Source organism: Falco peregrinus, chromosome Z, assembly GCF_023634155.1.
Source record: "Falco peregrinus isolate bFalPer1 chromosome Z, bFalPer1.pri, whole genome shotgun sequence".
NCBI lineage: Eukaryota > Metazoa > Chordata > Aves > Falconiformes > Falconidae > Falco > Falco peregrinus.
In genome coordinates, this window is record NC_073739.1 from 85,595,922 (window position 1) to 85,617,824 (window position 21,903).

General features: G+C 38.8%; 1 protein-coding gene across 9 annotated transcripts in view; it reads left to right on the plus strand.

Moving 5' to 3' along the window:
- The window catches only part of ZNF532 (zinc finger protein 532), a 74,751-nt gene that overhangs the window by 36,459 nt on the left and 16,389 nt on the right, over positions 1-21,903 (plus strand). For all 9 annotated transcript variants that reach the window (XM_055791667.1, XM_055791671.1, XM_055791670.1 and 6 more), the window contains 3 exons: positions 1,839-4,192; positions 10,442-10,623; positions 13,557-13,733. In XM_055791667.1, the coding sequence (XP_055647642.1) occupies positions 1,839-4,192; positions 10,442-10,623; positions 13,557-13,733 (2,713 nt within the window). The remainder of the gene's footprint in view (positions 1-1,838; positions 4,193-10,441; positions 10,624-13,556; positions 13,734-21,903) is intronic.

Here is a 21,903-nt window from a genome sequence, read left to right on the forward strand (position 1 = left end):
TGATTAAATATCTTTTCATGTTGAATACTAACTTTGGCCTGGTAATTACTGAACAATGAAAGTACATTAAAAACAGCTCTGTCTCAGCAACTCAGATCATACCTGTGCATGATTATGAAAGAAAATGAAAAAAAATCTGTCTGTAATGGATTTTTGTAGATCTCTACAAGTGATTCTGCTGCACACCACAATGTTATTATTGAAATGTCTGTGAAAAAGAGGCAAATGTCATAGTGGGATCTAAATCTAGGAAGTATACTCAAAGTTAGCTTTTCTTTTTACACAGCATTTGTGTAAGTGTCAGTTACCTGTTTGGTTTGGGAATTGCAAGGAAAAAAAATACCAATAGAGGCCAGTGGCAATTTAATAATAGGATCTGGAAAATGTTATCTGTGAGGGGAAAGAAAACCCTTAAGTTCTGGTGCTGGTTAGCCTAAAAAGGAGAAGTTTGAAGGGAGATAATGGTCTCGGAGTAAAGTGCTGTTGCAAAGAGGATTGGTGCATAGAACCACATGTGATTCATTTGGATTGCATCAACAAAGATTGAGATTATGCTGTAGGAAACACACAGCAGTGAAAACTGTGATAGACTGTGTCCTGGTTTCAGCTGGGATAGAGTTAATTTTCTTCTTGGTAGCTGGTGCAGTGCTGTGTTTTGGATTTGGTGTGAGAACAATGTTGATAACACACTGAAGTTTTAGTTGTTGCTGAGTAATGTTTGTACTAAGTCAAGGACCTTTCAGTCTCTCAGACCCTGCCAACGAGAAGGCTGGACGGGCACAAGAAATTGGGAGGGGACACTGACCCGAACCAGCCAAAGGGATATTCCATACCATAGGATGCCGTGCTGGGTATATAAACTGGGGGGAGTGGGCCAGGGCCTGTTGATCGCTGCTGGGGGACTGGCTGGGCATTGGTCAGCTGGTGGTGTGTGAGCAGTTGTAGTCTGTATCACTTAGGATTTTTCTCCCTTCAATTTGGGTTTCATTTCTCTCCCCTTCTCCCTCCTTTTCATTATAACTGTTGTTTTCATTATTACTGTTACTGTTTTTATTTTAATTATTAAATTGTTCTTATCTCAACCCTTGAGTTTTACATTCCCTTCTGATTTTCCTCCCCATCCTGTTGGCCTGGGGGGAGTGAGTGAGTAGTGGCTGCATGTTAGTTACCAGCTGGGGTTAAACCACAACAGGCTGGAATAAATTACATGGGAGGTTGTAGAATCTCTTGTTACAGGAGGTCTTCAAAGTAGGTAAGACACCTGTCAGGAGTAGTGGAGATACATCCTTCATTAGAGTTGCTGAAAAAAAGCATTGCAAACATTGGGAGGCACTTACTCTGTAATTCTTACAAAGCAATTCAATTTACAGAGAACAGTGCAGTGTTTTTAAACCGTTAATAGAAACAGATTTGTTACTGTCTTCAAGAAGGCTTATCAGGTTAATGCAAATGTCAAGGAAAATCTACACGTAGAGGAATTGCAAGTACCTCACGTAATTTTCTTGAAAGTCTAGGTATCTTCCTGTAATCATAGTGTATGTGGTGGAGTGTAGGAGGTGGGACAGGAAGAAAGTCACTGAAGAGAAATTGGTGCCTCAAATGAAATGACTACATTATAGCCTGTGAAGCTGATGGACTACTGTAGCTCTTGATGTAATAATTTGACTGTACACTTGCACTGGAGCACTGTTCTGTAACAAATAATTTCTGAAAATACTATTTCAGAAGTGAAATTAACGCCTTCTTGCATGGCATATATGAACATACACTTACTTTGTGTAAGACTCTGCTATTAGAGCTTAAAATACTGAGATTATGACTTTCTGCTTATTTTACAGATTTGCTTACAATCAAATACATGACCATGGGGGATATGAAGACCCCAGATTTTGATGACCTTCTTGCAGCCTTTGACATACCAGACATGGTAGATCCAAAAGCAGCTATTGAATCTGGACATGACGACCATGAAAGCCACATAAAACAAAATGCTCACACAGATGAAGATTCTCATGCCCCATCATCGTCTGATGTTGGTGTGAGTGTCATTGTGAAAAATGTGCGTACTGTTGATTCTTCGGAGGGAGTGGACAAGGATGGCCACCATTCCACAGGCAATGGCTTGCATAATGGCTTTCTAACGTCATCAGCTCTTGATAGTTACAGTAAAGATGAAGGGAAGTCAATTAAAGGTGATGGGTCAGCTTCTGAGACTACACTGAAAGATTCGGCTTTCAACCAGTTTAGCCCAATATCAAGCGCAGAAGAATTTGATGATGATGAAAAAATTGAGGTGGATGACCCCCCAGATAAAGAGGATATGCATGCAAATTTCAGAGCAAATGTCTTGGCAGGATCTGTATCTCAGCAGGAATATGACAAACTAAAGGCACTTGGAGGAGAGAACTTGATTAAATCTGGAATCCCAGTTTCAAGTAGTATAGATAAAGTTGCTAAACGAGAGGCAGAGACAAACTCCGTGAATTTAAGTGTCTATGAGCCTTTTAAAGCTCGAAAAACAGAGGACAAATTGCTAAAAGACAATTCTGAGAAGCTTCTTGAAAACAGAGTACTTGATGGAAAACTGAGTACTGAAAAAGGTGAAACAAATCTTGCCAGCATTTCACAGTCGAAAGCAAAGTCATCAGCAAAGCTTTCTTCATGCATTGCTGCAATTGCAGCACTGAGTGCTAAAAAGGCAGCTACAGATACCAGTAAAGATTTACAGTCTAATTCAGGAGAATCTTCTCCATTACCAAAAGACATAAGCGAAAGTCCTCGGGCTATTGAAAAATCACCTGAATCTCAGAGTCTCATTGATGGTGCTAAAAAGCCATCTATCAAGCCACCTGATAGTCCCAGAAGCGTATCAAGTGAAAACAGTAGCAAAGGTTCTCCATCTTCTCCTGCAGGGTCAACACCAGCAATTCCTAAAGTTCGCATAAAAACCATCAAGACTTCTTCTGGGGAGATCAAGAGAACTGTTACTAGAGTATTGCCAGAAGTTGATTTGGAGTCTGGTAAAAAGCCAGAGCAGACTGCTTCTATGGTAACTTCCATGACTTCTCTCCTGTCCTCACCAACTTCAGCTGCTGTTCTTTCCTCTCCTCCCAGAGCTCCTCTCCAGTCCACAGTTGTCACCAATGCAGTTGCATCTGCAGAACTTGCACCAAAACAGGTCACTATCAAACCTGTGGCTACTGCCTTTCTCCCTGTTTCAGCAGTTAAAACAGCAGGTTCACAAGTTATAAATTTGAAGCTTGCGAACAATACTACAGTGAAAGCCACCGTGATATCTGCTGCTTCAGTGCAGAGTGCCAGTAGCGCCATTATAAAAGCTGCCAACGCTATACAGCAGCAGACTGTTGTGGTGCCAGCATCAAGCCTTGCCAGTGCTAAACTTGTGCCAAAGACAGTCCATCTTGCCAACCTTAATCTTCTGCCTCAAGGTGCTCAAACCACCTCTGAACTCCGCCAAGTGCTAACAAAACCTCAGCAACAAATCAAGCAGGCAATAATTTCTGCAGCAGCCTCACAGCCTTCTAAAAAAGTGTCTCGAGTCCAAGTGGTGTCATCTTTACAAAGTTCTGTAGTGGAAGCATTCAATAAGGTGCTGAGTAGCGTCAATCCCGTACCAGTTTACATCCCAAACCTTAGTCCCCCTGCCAATGCCGGAATAACATTACCAACACGAGGTTATAAGTGTTTGGAGTGTGGCGACTCATTTGCTCTTGAGAAGAGCCTGACCCAGCATTATGACAGGAGGAGTGTGCGAATTGAAGTGACATGTAATCATTGTACAAAAAATTTAGTTTTCTACAATAAGTGCAGTCTTCTTTCCCATGCTCGTGGACACAAGGAAAAAGGAGTTGTAATGCAGTGTTCACACCTGATTTTAAAACCAGTCCCAGCAGATCAAATGATAGCATCTCCTTCAAGCAATACTGCTACATCTATGCTTCAAAGCCCTGTGGGAGTTGGCACACATACTGTAACAAAGATACAGTCTGGCTTAACTGGGACAGTAATATCGGCCCCATCAAGTACTCCTGTCATCCCAGCTATGCCACTAGATGAAGATCCATCGAAACTCTGTAGACATAGTCTAAAGTGTTTGGAGTGTAATGAAGTTTTCCAAGATGAGACATCTCTTGCAACTCATTTCCAGCAGGCTGCAGACACAAGTGGACAAGTAGAGTATCATATGTTTAAATTCCAGTGTTTCATCTATAAACCTAGGAGACTTTGGATATGTTTTTACTTTCATTTAGCTGCTAATTATCTGAACCTCCGTGATTAAAATTACAAACAAAAACCACAAAAGATCTTGCAAGCACTTACATAGTGGATGTCAACATTTTTTAAATAAGAGTTTTCTTATAATTTCTTAGAGCCTGAAGTCCAAAATCGACACTTAATTTCTGCTAAAATTTAGCATTAGCTTTCTTAGAGCTGAGTATCATAATACTGAAAGTAATAATAGTCTTCACGAAGAATTTTTAATGATCCTTTCTGTGCTTTGGAACTTGAGTATCTTGTGGAATCCACTTAATTGGCACCCTCACTAACAGCCCATCTGTTCAATCTGAATGATAGTTTTAAGTGGTTCATTCTTGATTTGTTTTCAGGTTTTATTATTTTCATAAAGCACCATAAGAGAGCTAGGCATTCTTCATATCTACAGGGACTCTAGGCAATAAATAAATGGCACACTGATTCGATTGAAAGGATATGCATGCTGTTTTCTTCAGGACTTTCTTAAACAAAAGTGAAAAGTGGTGTTCACTAGCATGCACTTCTTGCTGTGTGACCATTTATTTATTTGTGTTGGTTATCCTTTCCTCTTATGATTGCTAATGAGTTAAATTTACAAACGATTTTTAAATTCTTTACTAATTTATGTAATCTGGAAGAAACATATCATTCAATAAAAAATATTAATCAGTATGCGATGTATTTTATAAACCTGTAAGAGTTAAGATCATTAATTAAATTATGTAGTTGGATTTCTTTAGGGGTGTGCCAATTAAAAGGGATTCTGGTGTGTTTCAAAGCATTCAGTTGAGCTTGGTGTTGCAGCTGCTTGCTATGTCAAAAGCTGAAAACCTGTAAACATGCTCAGACTGACCAAGACAGGAATGCCTCAGGAATATTCCTGGGAATCACACAGCAGTGTACAGGATAAAGATTTTTAAGTCCTGCAGCTAGGAAAAAATACACTAGTCATAGAAGTGCAGACAGGTTCCTGTCAGATCTGTTTGCTAAACTTAAGAGCTGTTCTGTGGCCACGAAGCAGTTACACTGCACCCACCACTACAGATAGTAATGTAAAGATATTTGAGTGTGGAAATGATCTTGACTATATGGATTGTGTGGCTCTGGCTCAGCTCCTACTTTGCTAACTGGCTAGCAGACTTAGGCCAAAATTGCCTGGATTCACAGAGAAATGATAGTGAATTTCTGTTTGTAAGATAATACAGATGTGCCTACCTAAAGCGAGTTTATGGAAGCTTTTTGTCAGAAAGAAGTTAGCAGAATGTATTCTGTCCTTGCTGCAGTTTTGGATGGCTGACCATAAGTATATTCAGCACCAGCTCTTGAGTTACTTAATACTCAGAAACTGGCTTTTAGCTAACTGCTTTGTTGGTGCTTATTGGTGTTAGATTTATCTCATTTTTTCATAATAGGTCCATTAGGTATCATTTGGTATGATAAGATCCAGTAGGCCTTGTGAAAGTCCTGTTGTTCTTGGTACTGTAAAATCAAGCAATTAAATCACCAAGGTAAAGCAAGTGGATGAGAGACAGATAAATATACTGAAAATAGGTTGGGAGGATAAGGTAAGGATAAAATGGAAAAAAAATTAATAGAGAATAACCAAAGATATAGTGATGTGCTCACTTTCGGGGGGGGGGCTTTTTTTCTGTGGACAGGTAAACTAAACAGATTAGAAACACCTTTTGCCTTTTCTGGTACTTCTGTTTGGTGCTTTTGCCCTGCTGCTGCTGAGTTTGCTCTCTATGCATGTCCTGTTAGGTACTGCTTACCCTGGGATTTTATATGGGAAAGTAAGCAAGATCTTCATAGATTGTCAAAATGTGAATGCAGTTAGGTGGAAAGATAAATGTGGGTGCACAGGTACTGCTGTTCAGGGAGGAAAGCTCATGAGGGTACAGAAAACAAGTCAGCGTTGCCTTTCTACCTGTCAGTGTGTTTGTGTCTCTTGTTGAAAGCTTGCTCTCTTTTAAGAGCTGATGTATGAATAAGGCCTTAATACCTACTTAACAGGCTATGCATTAAAAAAACCCAAATAAACACCTCGTTACTGCAAAGCACTGAATGAAAAGAAGGTATTTTCTTGTTACTCCATTTTAAAAGAACACTCTTAATAAACATAGTTTTAAATGTTCTTTCTTGAAATACCCTCTTAAAAATTAATTAAATATTTTCATAGTCCTTTTCATATATCAAGAAGCAGTTTTCGATTCTGTATTGGTTTTTTACATTGTGTTTTATTACATACTGTAGTGTTCTAGCTGTACTGAAATGCCCAGCAGAGAAACTTCAATGGAACAGTTGCTTTAGTGGGAGCAATACATCCTGCTTTCTTTATAAATTATCTTTTTGTCCATTTTTCGTCCAGAGCATTGCTGCAAGGGTAGTGTTTGCTGAAGAAAGACTCTGTATAGGCATTTATTAATAAACATTTTGGTACTTTTTTCATTGTATGTTACCCTTTGAAAAGCTTGGACGAGAAATACTCCTGACTTCTGTTTTCCTTCTTAGTGCATGGCACTGGCTTTTTGTTGTAAAACTACCATTATGGGGAGAAGGGGACAGGGAAGTTAGATCAAATTGATATTTTAACTTTGGAAGAAAGGAAGGAAATAAAAATAAATATTCAGATTTTGCAAACAAATAATAGGAAAAAAGTTGTTATTTGTAGTTTACTATTCTTTCTAGTGCCCACCTAATTGCTCTTGAAATGGAAATGGTATATACTATTCTATGTTTTCCGTGACTCTAAGCAGTAAGTAGCTGTTACTTCCTGTTCTTCTTAAACTCCTGTTATGAAGGTAGAATGTTTCTTTTAAAATAAACAGTAGTAAAACAGCCCTAGCAATTAAAATATTTTCCCTATAAAGTTGTTACCTTCCTGTAATACTTTACTTCCATCAATATTCCAGTTCAAGCAACTGGGACCACTCACTGACAGGTTTCCTGGCTGAATGAAACACTCATCTGTTAAGGGGAGGTGGGGGGAAGGGGGGGAGTAGTAAGCGTGGGATAATTAATGTTCGTCTTACTTAACAGAGACAAGTGTATAGCTCCCATGAAACCACATAGCTCATTTCCCTTCATACTCATAGTTCTTGTGTATCTTTATTTTCCACCTCCACTATTTTTCTTTTAACCCTTTTTTTTTCTGAAACTTTGACTTCAAATGCAGGCAGGTGATGATTTTCACAAACTGTGTTTTATTTTGGTGTGGGTTGGAATGAGAGAACTGGAAGTTAATGTCACCTTAAGCCCAAAATAAAATGGTAAGAAAGCACGCTGAATTTCAGAATTTCACAGTAGATTCTTCTTGTTCTATTGTAGTTAGTTAAAATATTTTACTGTACTCATCAAAATAGCAAACTCGTGGCCTTGGCAAGTAGCATTATTGGCATTTTGTGTCAGTCCAACACTCTAGCGTTACAGGTGAATCTTGCAGGTAGATAATGCTTAGCTAGCATTGGAATGTTGTATGCCTCTTCTGTGGCATAGCATCCTGGTTTCATTTTGTAGTACTACAGATGAAAGGCTTTGGAAAGACTATGGAAATCCCATACATATCTATTACTGGAATAAGAAGTTCTGTTTTGCTGTTTTCTTACGTAATCAGATAATACTCCAGATTCTCCAGTATTATATTGCTGCTTATTAATACATAAATGGCAAACGATAGATTTTAGGAATGGTACTGAAGCCAAGTAAATGTGGTAAGCACATTTTAAGTAGAGTTATGGTTAGGATTTTCCTGTAAGCTGGACTTCAAAGTTAACATCCCAAACCAGTTCTGTTCAGTTTGGAGTGCCTGAGCCGGTGGTTCCAGCCGTGGCTGTTTGGTCAATCGAGGACAAATATTTGGCATTTCAGAGTGAATATTTATATGTGTCTGAACCCAGTTTCAGACTTACTGTGTCATAAGGGCTTTAATCAGGGTGATAGTTCAAAATCCCCACAGTTAACCTCAGACAGAGCTTTCTGCAAGGGTAGTAAATGTATCCATGCTATCACTAATCTTTTAGGCTGGCAATAGTGCTAATATTGAGCCTAAATTTGAGTAATGGTAGATGTTCTTTGCCTAACTTCCTCTGTTTTGTACATTTTGCATTTTGTCATCTTGCTGTCGTCAGGACATTTGAGACGTTTGGATGGAGACTGTGTTCAAACGTATCAGGTCACCGTGTTCACGAAGTAAACATTATAAGGGAACCATATGAAATACACTTCTTGCTTCAGTGTGTCTGACCACAAGATGTTTTATGTTAACATTTCTCCTTAAAATTACTGTTTTTAAAGAAAAAGTTTTTGCATGTGCCCTCAAAAAAAGCATTTAGATTAAGTTATTTTAGAAAAAGAATAAAAATGGAGTGTACAGGTTGTGATGCAAAAATATGCTTGTTCTTAGACTATCAGTAATATTGTCAAAATGCTAAGACAGTTAAGAAGTTACTTTATACCTTGATATTAAACAGTGTTCTATTAGGAAAATAGTCCTTTTTTGTAGTGTCTATAAAGGCTTTTTCTTTCTGTCTTTGGAGTTAGTGTCTGTCTCCTGTTGATTGAATGGAAACAGGTTACTTATTTTACTGGCATAGTTGCTAATACTAGGAAGTCAGACTCCTATGGAAGCTATTCCTAACATTGTACAATTTCTTCTAGAATAGTAGCTTTGATTTTGCTATTACATGATCTGGATGTTACTGCTTTTTAGAAGAGATTTAAAGGAGAGTCTCCTAAATGGGGAAAAAGGGTTGACTTTTTGTGAAGTTCCTGTTTTTTAGTAGGAAGCTGTTTTACCATGAGGAAAGCAATTATGTCTTAATTAATTATTTCAGGATTTCTTCATATGTAGGTTAGTAAATACTTTATAATGCAGCTATGTTCTTGTTTTGTTTTATGTTCTTGCAGCATATACACATCACTACATCCATAAGACTTTTGCAGATAACATTTCTAAAAATACCATGTTAAAATCATACCCATCTCATGAGGGAGTCTTGTTTTTGTTCCTAAATCTTCATAAGTCACTGGTGAGGCTCGTAAGTCCCAAGTCATAAGAAAAAAAATAATCTGAAAAGCCTTACAAAGCAAAGTCTTGTGAAATTAAGTTGAGTTGAAGTCCTGTTCTGCAGAGAGTTGTATTTGTGCTTGACTTTGAGACCGTGAGTGTTTCTGCTGAAGTCAGTGAAGCGGCACCATGATCAAAGTTAGACAGAGGCATAGCTCCATACAGGATAGAGCTTTGAGGATGTGTTACTGTAAATAAAACATTTTCCGCAATGCTTTTGCACGTTTGGCTCTTTGTGCCCTCCAGTAATGGAAAGCAACTGTGAGCAGAAGTGAAGCCTGTTTACACCTGGGTTTTATCATTCACATTTCATCCTAAAAATGGCACAAAGCACCCAAAGAATTTCAGTGTTTCTGATTTGGCATACATTCCAACATATAGTTGGAAGATTTTTTAAAAACTATTTTTGTGTAACAAAACACAAGGAAATAATTAGTTTAGTAAGTTGTTCCTGCATGTAGAAAGATCACCCTGCAAAGAAAAGCTTTGTAAATATTTTATATATCTCTAGTTTTTACTGAGATGCACAATATATTGATATAATGCAGATAATGTGTTCTAGTTTGAGAAATATTTTTTGACATTATCAATGCACGTTCTGCCTGATAATATTCCATTTTATTGGTATTATGGAGATTACAATAAGAATCAGGAGCAAGGATCAAAAAAAGTGAAGACAGTGTTTTTGGTGGGTTTGGGTGGTTTTCTTTTTTTTACTTTTATGTGGTGCACTGAACTGAAACCATAAGGTTTGATTCTTAGGTTGTACTTAGGTCCCTTGCACTATCAAGGTAATCTTGTGAGGCACCTAAGTAAGATTTGCATAAACCAACATGCGTCTCCCGTGATGAGTGGTATATGAAAGAGCTCTGTTGTGTCAGAATGGCCCTGAATGCCAGTATGTCTAGTTACCAGTATCTGCCAGCTCTGCCCTACAAGATTTGTCAGTAGGGCCCGCGTTTAGCACTTGCCTACCTCTTCTGGTTCACATCACAGTCACAACATTTAACCTTTGATTTGATATATTACAGTGTTTGACACAAGACGTTACGTATAGCTGAACCAAACCTTTTGTTTCATCTATTTTGGTTTATCGTTTAGAAGACATGCAATATCTGCCAGATGCTGCTTCCTAACCAGTGCAGTTTTGCATCACACCAGAGAATTCATCAGCATAAATCTCCATACACGTGTCCTGAATGTGGAGCAATCTGCAGATCTGTCCACTTCCAGACTCATGTCACTAAGAACTGCCTGCATTATACCCGAAGAGTTGGTTTTCGGTCAGTATAATGATTACTTTTGTTGTCAATTTATGTATAATTTATGCTTTTAAAAGTAATTTTCCATTTTCATAAGCATTGTTTGTAGAATACAGCTTCATGGGTTTAAGGTTGTCGTGGCAACAGTGCTATGAGTACTACAAATTTTGGAATAAATATCACATTAGGATTTTGCTTTGTTTTGGGCATCCACTTCTGTATGTTACTAAATCAGAATATTAGCTAATCTCATCCAGCCATAAAATGTCGGATTCAGGACTTCACAGTTCATAAGGGCTAGAGAATGCAGATATATTTTCTTAATCTCAGATTCTTAAAAAAACCTTTTGAGTTTTTTCAAAACATTGAGTCTTAGATTGTTCTCTGCTAGAACAGTTAATTTTAAGTATTTACTGCTAGAATTTATCATCAAGATGCTGATGGGTGTACTGCGCCTGTCTGGTTGCTCTCTTTTCTGTGGGAAGTCAAGATTCCTCAGCTTTACATTACTTGAAAATTACCTTTCTCATTCAAACAGCCTGATCTTCTGGTGGTTCTTTATTACTCTTCAGTTTCCTTTTTATTCTTATGTTTCCCTGTAATGGCAACTCACTGAGAAATTGGGGATCAGAGGCATTTAATGGAAATGGTAAGTTTGGAAAAGCTTGAAAAATGGTTTTATCTTAGAATTTTACTTGCACTGAATGGCAGGCAGCACAGCAAGAGATCAAAGAAGCAACCCGTACAGCTGAGCTTTGCTCAGCTCTCCTAAAACATTTCCACTTTGTCCTGTCTGACTGGGGAAGGGCAATTTAAAAATGAGCAGTAGGCATCTTGTCCCTCCTTCAGGTGACAAAAGTTCATTTACAAGGATGGCTGTGAAATCTTCACTAGGGGAAGAAAGCATTTTTCCTGCATCAAGCCAGCTGCTGTGACAGTCTGTTTTCAGAGTGAGCACAAATCACAGCACTGTTTCTTTGGGTTCTTCTCTTTGATTCTTTTCTGCCAAGCAGTAGTCTGTCTTGTCTTACATTTCTTATTCTGCTGCTTCCACTTCCCTCTAGTCTGAGTCTCTTGGGTTTGTAAACAGAATCATCTTCAGGGATTCCTGGCCTAGCTGCACCAGTAACACCAGAAGGCTCATAAATCCTTCACTGTGAATCTAAACTGAAGTTACTGAACCTTTCAAGATGTATCATAAACATCTTATGTCACACAAAGTCAGAATTTCTCTGTATGGTGAGATTAAACAAAAAACACCTAGGCAAAGAAGAACAGTATCTGGGGAAGTTAATGTGTGCCTTCTTAGACTCCTCAGCATCTCCTTATCACTGTGGTGCCTTTGCTTGAGGAACAGCATAACCTGACTTGCCTTTCCAAAGGACCTCTGAGAGGGAGTTCAGTTTGACTACAGTGATTTCAAGCTAGTTGTCTGAACTAAAGCAGATAAAAATTTCAACCTCAAGTTTAACTACATCCTTCCAAGTTGAAAACAAGACACAGCAGTCCAAGAAAGGAAGATTTGGTCCTTAAGAACCATTTAATATACAGTAGTGGATGCTGAGGATTGTTCGTTATGTCATGTCACTTAACATCCAGACAGGATGGGATGGGGAGGCGAGAACTGCAACCCAGCTATCTTGAGGTGACACCTTAGGAGTATATCTGCTAGTGAGAGGATCGTGCTGTGTACTACTGTGAAGAAATGTTCATCTCTGTGTAAGCACAGAAGATCTTTAACAGACCCCAAAAAAGACAAGGACCATTTACTTCAGAAAATGCATCAGTAAGCAGGGACCAGATAGATAAAAACTTGATTAATAGTGTTAAGAATGTAAATGAAGTGCTCGGGGAAGAAAGGATGACATTTCATAACATTCAAAGGTGATACATTTTAAAAGGAAAATGGGACTCTTGAATGCAATGTATAACTGTACTTGCTGCTTTATTGCCATCGTCAGGGCACTGAAACAGTATCAGAAAATTATTTGATGTTTATATGACAACAATCATACTACCATGATAGATGCCAAAATTAAAATTTTGGAAGAGTAGAGGCCTTCTATGTTTAAATTGTAAAACTCTTGCTGCAAAATAGTGGTCAATAAGAAGTCTGTTCATTTGACAGGTTATTTTGTAATTGCTTATAGCAGTATGTTCTTGAACTTAATTCGTAGCATTCAGTACTGGAGATGTGTGGCACTAAAAGGGATCGTTGTGTATAGAAATTTTTATGCACTAATATTAATTCAGTTTTTTAATAATTTCATTTTAGAATAGATGCGGAAAGGTCACAAATTTTCGAACCAGCAGAAGTATGTTTTTGAAAAATATTTTCAGAATTCCAATCCGATAAATTGATTTGATTGTAGAGATTTGGTTTAGTTGTCCTGAGTTTAAATTACTCTCTTGTTTTTAAATCCAAGTGCTGATTTGATTACATGTGCAGAAAATCATTACCAGTATGTCTTCATTAAATCTAAACAAGGGAAATGGTGAAAATGGTTTCTTTACGGGTTCTCCATTTTGGTGGTAGTTTCTAAATTGCTGTGGCATACCTTATACAATCCACTGCATGTGATAAAAATGGATTTTGTAAAATCTCTCTACAAATTGGCAGAGGAGTTAAGCATTCTTTTTACAATCAATAGAATACTCCTCTGTCAACACTTCTATCTGTTTTGTTGTAATGCCATAAAAACATGTTCTGACTTCATATCTCTTAGATTTTCAAATTAAATTCAGGAAATTTCTTTTTTTCTTACTTTCTGATATGTAAATCTCTGTTCACGTTGATTCTTACTGGGTTGTTTAAATTGACGGAATGACTTAGTTTTATCCAGTTGTATATACATGTTTATCTCTTCCACTTGCTCGAAAATCAGTGTTGATTCCATTTCGTTCAGTACTGCTTTGGGCTAGGCTGAACTGACTCTTTTCCGCTCTTTTTGCAGCTGCGTGCATTGCAATGTTGTATACTCTGATGTGGCGGCACTCAAGTCTCATATTCAAGGTTGTCACTGTGAAGTCTTTTACAAGTGTCCTATCTGTCCCATGGCATTTAAATCTGCTCCCAGCACACACTCCCATGCCTATACACAACACCCGGGTATCAAGATAGGCGAACCAAAGTAAGCAAAATTAATCTTCTACTGCTCTTGCCTGCATTTTAGTAACTTGTGAAATTGCATTCTGTCTTGTGCTTGTAATCTTGAAAGTCACATGCTGTACAACCAACAGTTTGTTCTCATGTTGGTAACGTGGAGTTTGTGTAATGTTTTCATGAGTTTTTAGCTGGCAGTTTATTTGGCCGGGGTTAAATTTCCATGGACATAGTGATAGCAGTTCTTTAAACACTGTGCACTGCAAGAGAGTAATGCAGTAATTACAAAAAATATACAGACAGGCAGCTAGCGTGTTGTTTGTTCTTATTTTTTAATCAGCTCACTGTGAATTAAGATAATGGGATTCCAAAAAGAACTGCTAAGACTTACGAGCATTTGTGCAGTGATTTTCATAACATTTGGTTGAAAAGGTGGGAAAAAGTGATTTTATTTTTTTTCTATGACATGCTCACAGAGTCTCATCTGGGTGAATTCAGAAAAAGTGGTTCTTCCAGTGCCATCAGTTCACAGGGGTCAGGGTGTGTACCTGTGAGAGATGGTTTTAGAAATGACACTTGTCTTCTCTGGGCTGACCGCGGGTGATTCTTTTGGGCTACAGCTGCCTGTGGTACCCTGTTCTTCCAGTCAGGCAGCTGCTTGCTTGTCAGGTGGTAGTTTTCCTGCAGGATCTGTTTTCTTGCTGTCTGCTAGACCTTTTCCTTCATGAAAGCCATAGGTTTTGGGAGTGGTAAGCTATGTTTTTGCTTCCCTAAGATGGTCACATCTCCATGTTCTGAGAGCAGTTCTAGGGTGTTAGTGAGAGGTGCCAGCCTTTAAAGCTTTTCCAGCCTTGCATCTCCAAATCAAAATAGATGTATTTGTAGAGCTGTTTATATAAGCTTTTTTTTCCTGATACGTAATCTTTTTTTTCTAGATCAAAGCAGAACTGATTCCGTTATGTGTAGCTAAAAGAGTTGTGCAGAAATATGGTGGTTTACTGAAGATGGTGACACAGGGCACAGTTAGGAATTCAGTGTTGGAGGTTTTGTTTTAAAGACATTGGACATTAAAGGCCTCTGTTGAAGGCAGTGGGAGCTGCAGGTGCAGATGCATGTGAAGATCAGGCTTCGAATCATATCAGTCTTAGCGTGATGCCTTCTCACTGCAGACCTTTCTTCTGTTGCCATTCTCCTTTGTTGGTATGAGTGCTGTACTGAGAGTAAATATTCAAGTATTTAACTCCATGTTGTTTCTTTGGAGGGCACAGAGTACACTATTCCGTTCTAACAAGTTTCGGACTCAAGGAAATAGAAGGCAGGTGAGAGAAACAAGGTACCACCTAATGTAGTAACCAGATTTCAGAAGAATTTGATTTATCGCTGTTTCTTTTGACATAGTAACAGGAGCTTTATGCTTTAGAGTATTTAAACTTACATTAAAACAAAATGGCAACAAACCTACTGTGTCTGATACCTTGTTTTAATTCAGGATGGTATCTTCAGTGAGAGGGTTTGAAATACCAACATTTAATGGAAAACTTTCTTCAGATTCCCCTTATTTTCATTAGAGAAAACTGAAAGATTAAGATCGCTATTTATGTAAGATACTTCACATACAAAAACTGCAGAATGTTTTCTTGAATTGTGCTTGGATCTGCTGAACTGTTTCTAATCATCTTGGTGGGTTAAGTATTTTACGTTAGTTTTCTTTCCATATAGATGTGCTTATAATTGTATTTTTTATGAATTCATTTTGGTTATAAAAAGACTAAGATAAAATTTTGTGAAGTACTGTGGATGTGTCATAAATCACAGAACCCATAGTTGAATGTTCCTTGTAAGAAGTGGTATTTTCTTTAAATTTTCCAGTTTTAATCAAGATGTTATCTTAAATGCATGCAGAGTGACTAGTAGGATTTTTCCAGTCATTGCAGTGTTTGGAGTTCTTTGCTTCCATTTCACAAGCATCTGTAGGCAGTATGGTGTTGCCACCAACACTCATGATGCTCACGTTGACTGCTGTTTCACCATTTAATAAGGTCTATTTCAGACTATCAGGACCTCTGCTTTTCCTCAGATGTGTTTATACTACTTGGTAGCAATTTTAAAAGCAAGTGTTCTTGTTTAAATTAGTTGGTTTCTAAGGATCTCTCTCACATACCTTGACCAAAGTTGACATCCTGTGTTTGTCATGTTGCTGAAATTGTGTTTTATCTGCTGTGGTATATTTGGATATCTGTGTATATTTGGAAGGGACCTCGAAAGACCATCAGGTCCAGCCTTTCATGGGAAAGGGAGCTGAGGTGAGATTATCCAGCACGCTGTTCAACAGCCTCTTGAAAGCCTCCAGTGATGGAGACTCCATCATAACCGTGGGGAAGTTGGTCCAGTAAATGATTGTTCTCACTGTAGAAAGTTTCTTTCTTGTATCAGGATGAAACCTCTCCTCGTGCAACTTGTAACTGTTGCCCCTTGTCTTCTCCATGTGGCTCCTTGTGAAGCGACACCCTCTGTCCTCTTTGTAGCCAGCCGCCCTTTAAGTACTGGAACACTGTGAAGAGGTCCCCCAGAGCCTTCTCCAGGGAGAGGAGACCCAATTCCTTCAGTCTTTCCTCGTAGGACAGGTTCTCCAGCCTCTTGATCATCTCTGTGGCCCTCCTTTGGACCCTCTTCAGTCTGTCCATGTCTTTCTTGAGTTGTGGGGACCAGAAGTGGACGCAGTGGTCCAAGTGAGGCTGGACCAGTGCTGAACAGAGCTGGCAAGCACTGTTGTATTTGAGGAAATACATTCACATTTGACCAGTCTGCTGCTGGTGGTTTATCTGTATCATATTGCCTAGCATCTACATTGCATATGACTGGCATACATTTTGAAAGTTTAACAAATCCATGATTGGAAAGAAGGAATGTAAGGAGTATTTAATAATAATACAAAGTCATAAAGCTTATGACTACGTAAGCTCAGTTAAATTTTTGTTCTTTTGGAAGTAAAAATTATAAAGCTAATGAAAGGAAGGGTACAGTAGCCTTCTGTGTTGTGGAAATGTGAAGCTTTTGAGATTTCATTGAGTGTATAAAAGGTGTCTGACCCTTGAATGTGCGTTTTACACCTCACCTGGTAGGCAGATGTTGTTGAGCTTGGCTGCGGAGCCTGGCTTCTTGGTGTTCCTCTGGGTGTCACAGAGGTGTAGCCAAAACCCAGCCCCAGGTGATGAGGTGGCTGGGGAAAATTTGTTACCTCTGCCCTGTAAGCAGGCTGAGGCTGGTCCAGTCCTGAGCGTACTCTTCACTAGTTCACGCTGTTTTGTTCACAGGAATTGGGCTCACTGGGTAAATGGCTGTGTGCCTCTGGCATTTACTTGTAATTTACAATTGCATTACAAATGGTTGTTTCAGAACAGATACAGTAAACTAATTGGTGTATGAAAAATGAAGTTTATTTGCAGTGATTCTCAGTGGCATGAAATTAGATTGTGTTAATACCAGGAAATGGATGGCTGTCTTGTCTTGCAACTTTGTGAAGCTCTCTCCTGTAGCATACCTAAGATGCTACATAGTTTTTGTGGGAAACCAAAGCTTACGTGTGATTTTCTTTCTTCAGTGAACAGTGTAGCTTCATAGGAATGGCACTAAGATCTTTTTCGTGGCTGATCTCTTTTTGGATACTGGAGAAAATCTTGTTTATCCAAATGGATGATGGATATATACTGTACTATTGGTACAAAGTATATAATCCCACACATATCATTTTTTTAGAGAAAAAATTTATGGGAAGGAGAAGTACCATGCTCTCGTGCAGAAGTTTTCAAAACACTGAACGTCTTTTTTGTGATGTGGAAGTATTTTCCTGTGAGATAACATCTGTATTTATTCTAAAATAATACATGAATTTAACTGGATTTTTGAAAAATGAAAAAGTGCGTGTGCGTACCATGCCTGTTTTGGTGTGTGGTGTGGGGCAAGAGCAGCCACCCTGGCAGTGGGGTTGCAGTGAACTGCCTGCCTGATGCAAGTGTACTGTTGAATCAAGGTGGTTGTAAATTACATCCTGACTAAGAACAGCTGCCTTTAAGCTGCAGACAGGGTTCTGAGTTGTTACATGTTAAATACTGACTACTTTAGGTAAAAAAACAAACCAGCATACTCAGTTGCATGTGTTTAGGATTGAAAATCATGCTTTTGCTGTGACTGAAAGAAATAATCCTAAGTGTGTATAGTCACAATTCATACTATTACATATGTTGGTATGAATTTAACAGAGTGCAGTCTTTTCTCAGACACCTGTCTGAAATCTGGGTGTCCACTAGATAGTTCTTGTGCTTCTGAAGTCTTAGCTTACACAGAAAACACATACATTCAGCTCTTCTTAGAGAGATACAATTCATATATGTGATAAATTCAGAAAGATGTCAGATTTTTTTGTAGCAGATTCAGTTTCTCCCATCAATGCTCATGGGTGCCACATTACCTGGGAATGTGGTCATTAAGGGCTTGTGAAGAGCATTGCCAGCTGGTGGAGGGAGATGATCCCCTCCACTCGGTGCTGCTGGGGCAGCACTGCACTACTGCACCCAGAGCCGGGTCCTCAGTGTAAGAGAGACATAGTGTAGCCAGTCCAGCAAAGGGGCACCAAAATGAATAAGGGACTGGAGCATCTCTCATGTGGAGAGAGGCTGAGAGAGATCAGACTGTTCAGCCTGGAGAGGAGAGGGGTTAGGAGGACCTTATCCATGTGTATCAATATCATATGGGAAGGCATGAAGAAGAGCGAGCCAGACTCTTCTTTGTGGTGCCCAGAGACAGGAGAAGAGGCAATGGGCACAAACTGAAACACGTGAATTTCTACCTGAACACAAGTCACTTTTTTACCATGAGGGTGGTGGAACAGGTTGCCCAGAGTCCATGGAGTCTCGAGTCTGTGGAGACATTTCAAAACCCAGCTGGATGTGATCCTGGGCAGCCTGCTCTGGCTGGCCCTGCTTGAGCCAGGGCTGGACTAGATGACTTCAAGACCTCCTGTCCAACCTCAGTGATTCCATGGTCTTTTTGTTCCTTACTTTAGATACAGTAATAATCTGAAGCATATAGTAGATCATAATTTATTTGGTTAAATTATGTAACCCTGCAATAATTAATATATATACCACAGACCTGAAATCATTCCAGCTGAGATCACTGTCTAGTTCCACCACAGATGATAAAGGCAGGTTTTCTAATTTCTCATTTTAATTTTATTTGCAAGATATGACTCTAATAGAAAGTGTACATCATGAAATAATCAGAGAATTATTTTTAATTCTGCCAGTCTTTATTTACATCTTGCTAATCTGGAACAATGTAACTTTACTCCTGTCTCTCTAGCACCTAGCCATGGGATCAACTGCTCGCTTGGCAACAGGCAGCAAAACACTGGGGTTCTGGATGTTAGCTGTGGTATGTGAGCAATAAACCTGAAGGGCGAAAATTACCCTGCCAGGGCTAAGGCTGTGATACAATCTTGTGCCTCAGCTTGTCTTGCCTGCTTAGTAATCAGGCCTGATGCTTCATGACTTTTGGATGAAGTTGCTGATGGAGATGTAAGACAGGGTTATAAGAGGCAGGATGTAAGGGACAGAAGGAAAAAAACTTGGAGCCTCAGGATTAGGGAATGTGCATGGTTAGTACCAGCTCTCTGGCTTGTGGCATTACAAGCAGATTCACTGCAGAACTGCAGCAAGTACTTCTCTGAGGAAGCTGTTTTTCTTCCTGGCTGGAGTGCAGAGGGCTGACAGCAAAATCACTGCTTCAGATTATCTCTAGCTGCTCTGCTGAGATGGGACCAAGGCATTGGAGCATGCTTAGATGGTCAGTAGCCCTGGGTGCTGTGGACGAGGGAAATGAACCCTTGCACAGTGAATCCTTTGGCTCTTTGTACCCTTAAAGCTTAAGCAGTGCATCCCACAGAGTGTGCCTGTAATAGCACCGTGCCTGGCACAGTGCACATACTTTCCGTTTCTGTCTGTGTGCAGTTCAGCTGGCTTGCTGGGGTGGTGATCCATGGGTGGTTTTTCCCCAGAAGTTATCTCTTACAATCTCAGTTAAAACTATTAGTAAGATAATATGGGTTTTATATTGATGTGAGGTACATGAGGCGAAACTGCATTTTAGGAATCTGGGATTTCTTTCTTACCAATTATCAAGAAGCTTTTCCTATTTCTGGCAAGCTCTTTAACATCTCTCGTACAGGAATTACCCAAGAAATTAGGATTCTGAAGGGGTATAGATGAGTAATAATGTGACAAACTAAAATACTTGTTGTAAATAATGTTTAAAAAGCTTTTATAGAAGTAATGGGGGGGACAGAGCACGGGGAGGGGTCTTCCCTTTCGAAGGACTCCATGCTCACTAGGTGAAGCTAGCAGATGCATTCCACTCTGCCTATGCAGAGTATGTCATCCCATGCAGAGGGCTCACCATAGAAAGCACCGCAATAGTACAAGGGTTGTCAGAGGATGCCGCACAAATAGGTTTATCTGAACGTATGTGAGAAACCGGGACTACTTGATATACCAGAAAAATATTCTTTCACAGTTAATCTGATTAAGTGCACTGTTTTTCATTATTTCAAATACTTGAACTCATTGAAGGCTTGGGCATTGAAGCAATGTCCCTGTTCTTGTCATCTCAAAACACAGTGCAGAGTGATCTTTAGAGCTCTTGAACAATGTACCGTTGATGGTAATTACTTAGAGGAATATGGAAGGGACTTTGAACATTTATGTGGATAATGAGAAAATTCAGCATTCTAGCAAGCAGGGCTTGTTGGCTGGGTTTTTGTAATGGAAAGTCCTTAAGGACAGAGATCAACCTGTAGCTGATGGGATTAGGCAGACTGCTTTTGCAGAGGAAGCGCCTGCCATTGTGCTGAGCACCTGTTGTTGGGTTTATTTTATTTTAGCTGAACTTTTTTCTGAAGTGCGGCTAACGGAGTAGATTTCTCTCATCCAATGATCTATGGCAGATTTCCTTGTCACTTTTCTCTCACGTGTCATTTCCTTTCATTCATTTTTCAAGTTAGAAAGAAGTGTAATGTTTCTGAAAAACTAGAATTATTTACTATTTATAAACAGATATACTAAAGGGTTGCAGTTGGAATGCTAATCTTGTTACTCACCTTTAGTTGCCAGGGAAGTCATTCTTAAGACATTCAAACATGCAGATGGGCAAAAACAACAAGCAAACTATCAAATAAATAATTACCTAAAACCAGAATTTAAACTACACTTTTCATTATAAAATCATCTGCAAAATGAAACAACTTCAAACTATTGTCATGTAGTAGTTGCTGCAGGATTTAGATCAAAGGATTATGTTTCCAGTTTCCCCTGTGTGTTTTGTCTGTTGGACAGACGCTTGAGAAGGATTTGCTAAAAACACAGCCATTTTCAGATCATTTAATTATGGTCTTAGGATTTTGTGATACACAATTTTTTAACTATCATGCTCATTTTCAGGGACTATACTTCCTAGTGTCCAGTACTTACCTAGTTCTCTGTTAATTAGTATATCTATTTCTAAAGCACTTTTGAAATTATACTAATAGATGCATTCCTTCACCAGTTACACAGCTACTAAAACATAAATAGCTTTTATTAGCATTTAGATTAGAATATTGTAGAATGGGAGATCTAGGTAGCTAATTTAAAAAGTCGTATATGGTCCGAGAGAGGAAGCTGTGGTTTTGGTGGTGTCTCGACATGGCTTCAGTGGATTCTTAAAAGGCTTGTAATTGCAAAACAGGAAACACCATCCTGTGAAGTTTCAGCTTCAGAACATTAACAGAGTCTAGGCTTGGCATTCAGGAGGTGCAAAGCCATATACCCTGCCAAAAATAATTACCAATTATGATCAAATCAGTCACTCCCTTAAAATATGTACTGTCTTTGCAACCTGAAACAGGTATATTGTCCTTTAGTTATAATGTGAGTTCAGAAACTGAAGACATTTAACTTTCAGAGGATCCTAAGCAGATGTTGGTATTATATATGTAACTGGAATGCGCTGTTGTTTTCTGGCTTCTTGTTTGCACTTTTTTAATGATTCTTTTTTTCTATTTTTCTGGGTTTTTTACTGCTCCTGTATTTTGAAATTGGAGTATGTTTTGAATTAGTTTAATTTTAACTTTTTTCAGACAGTGCAAAATGATTACTTAAACATGT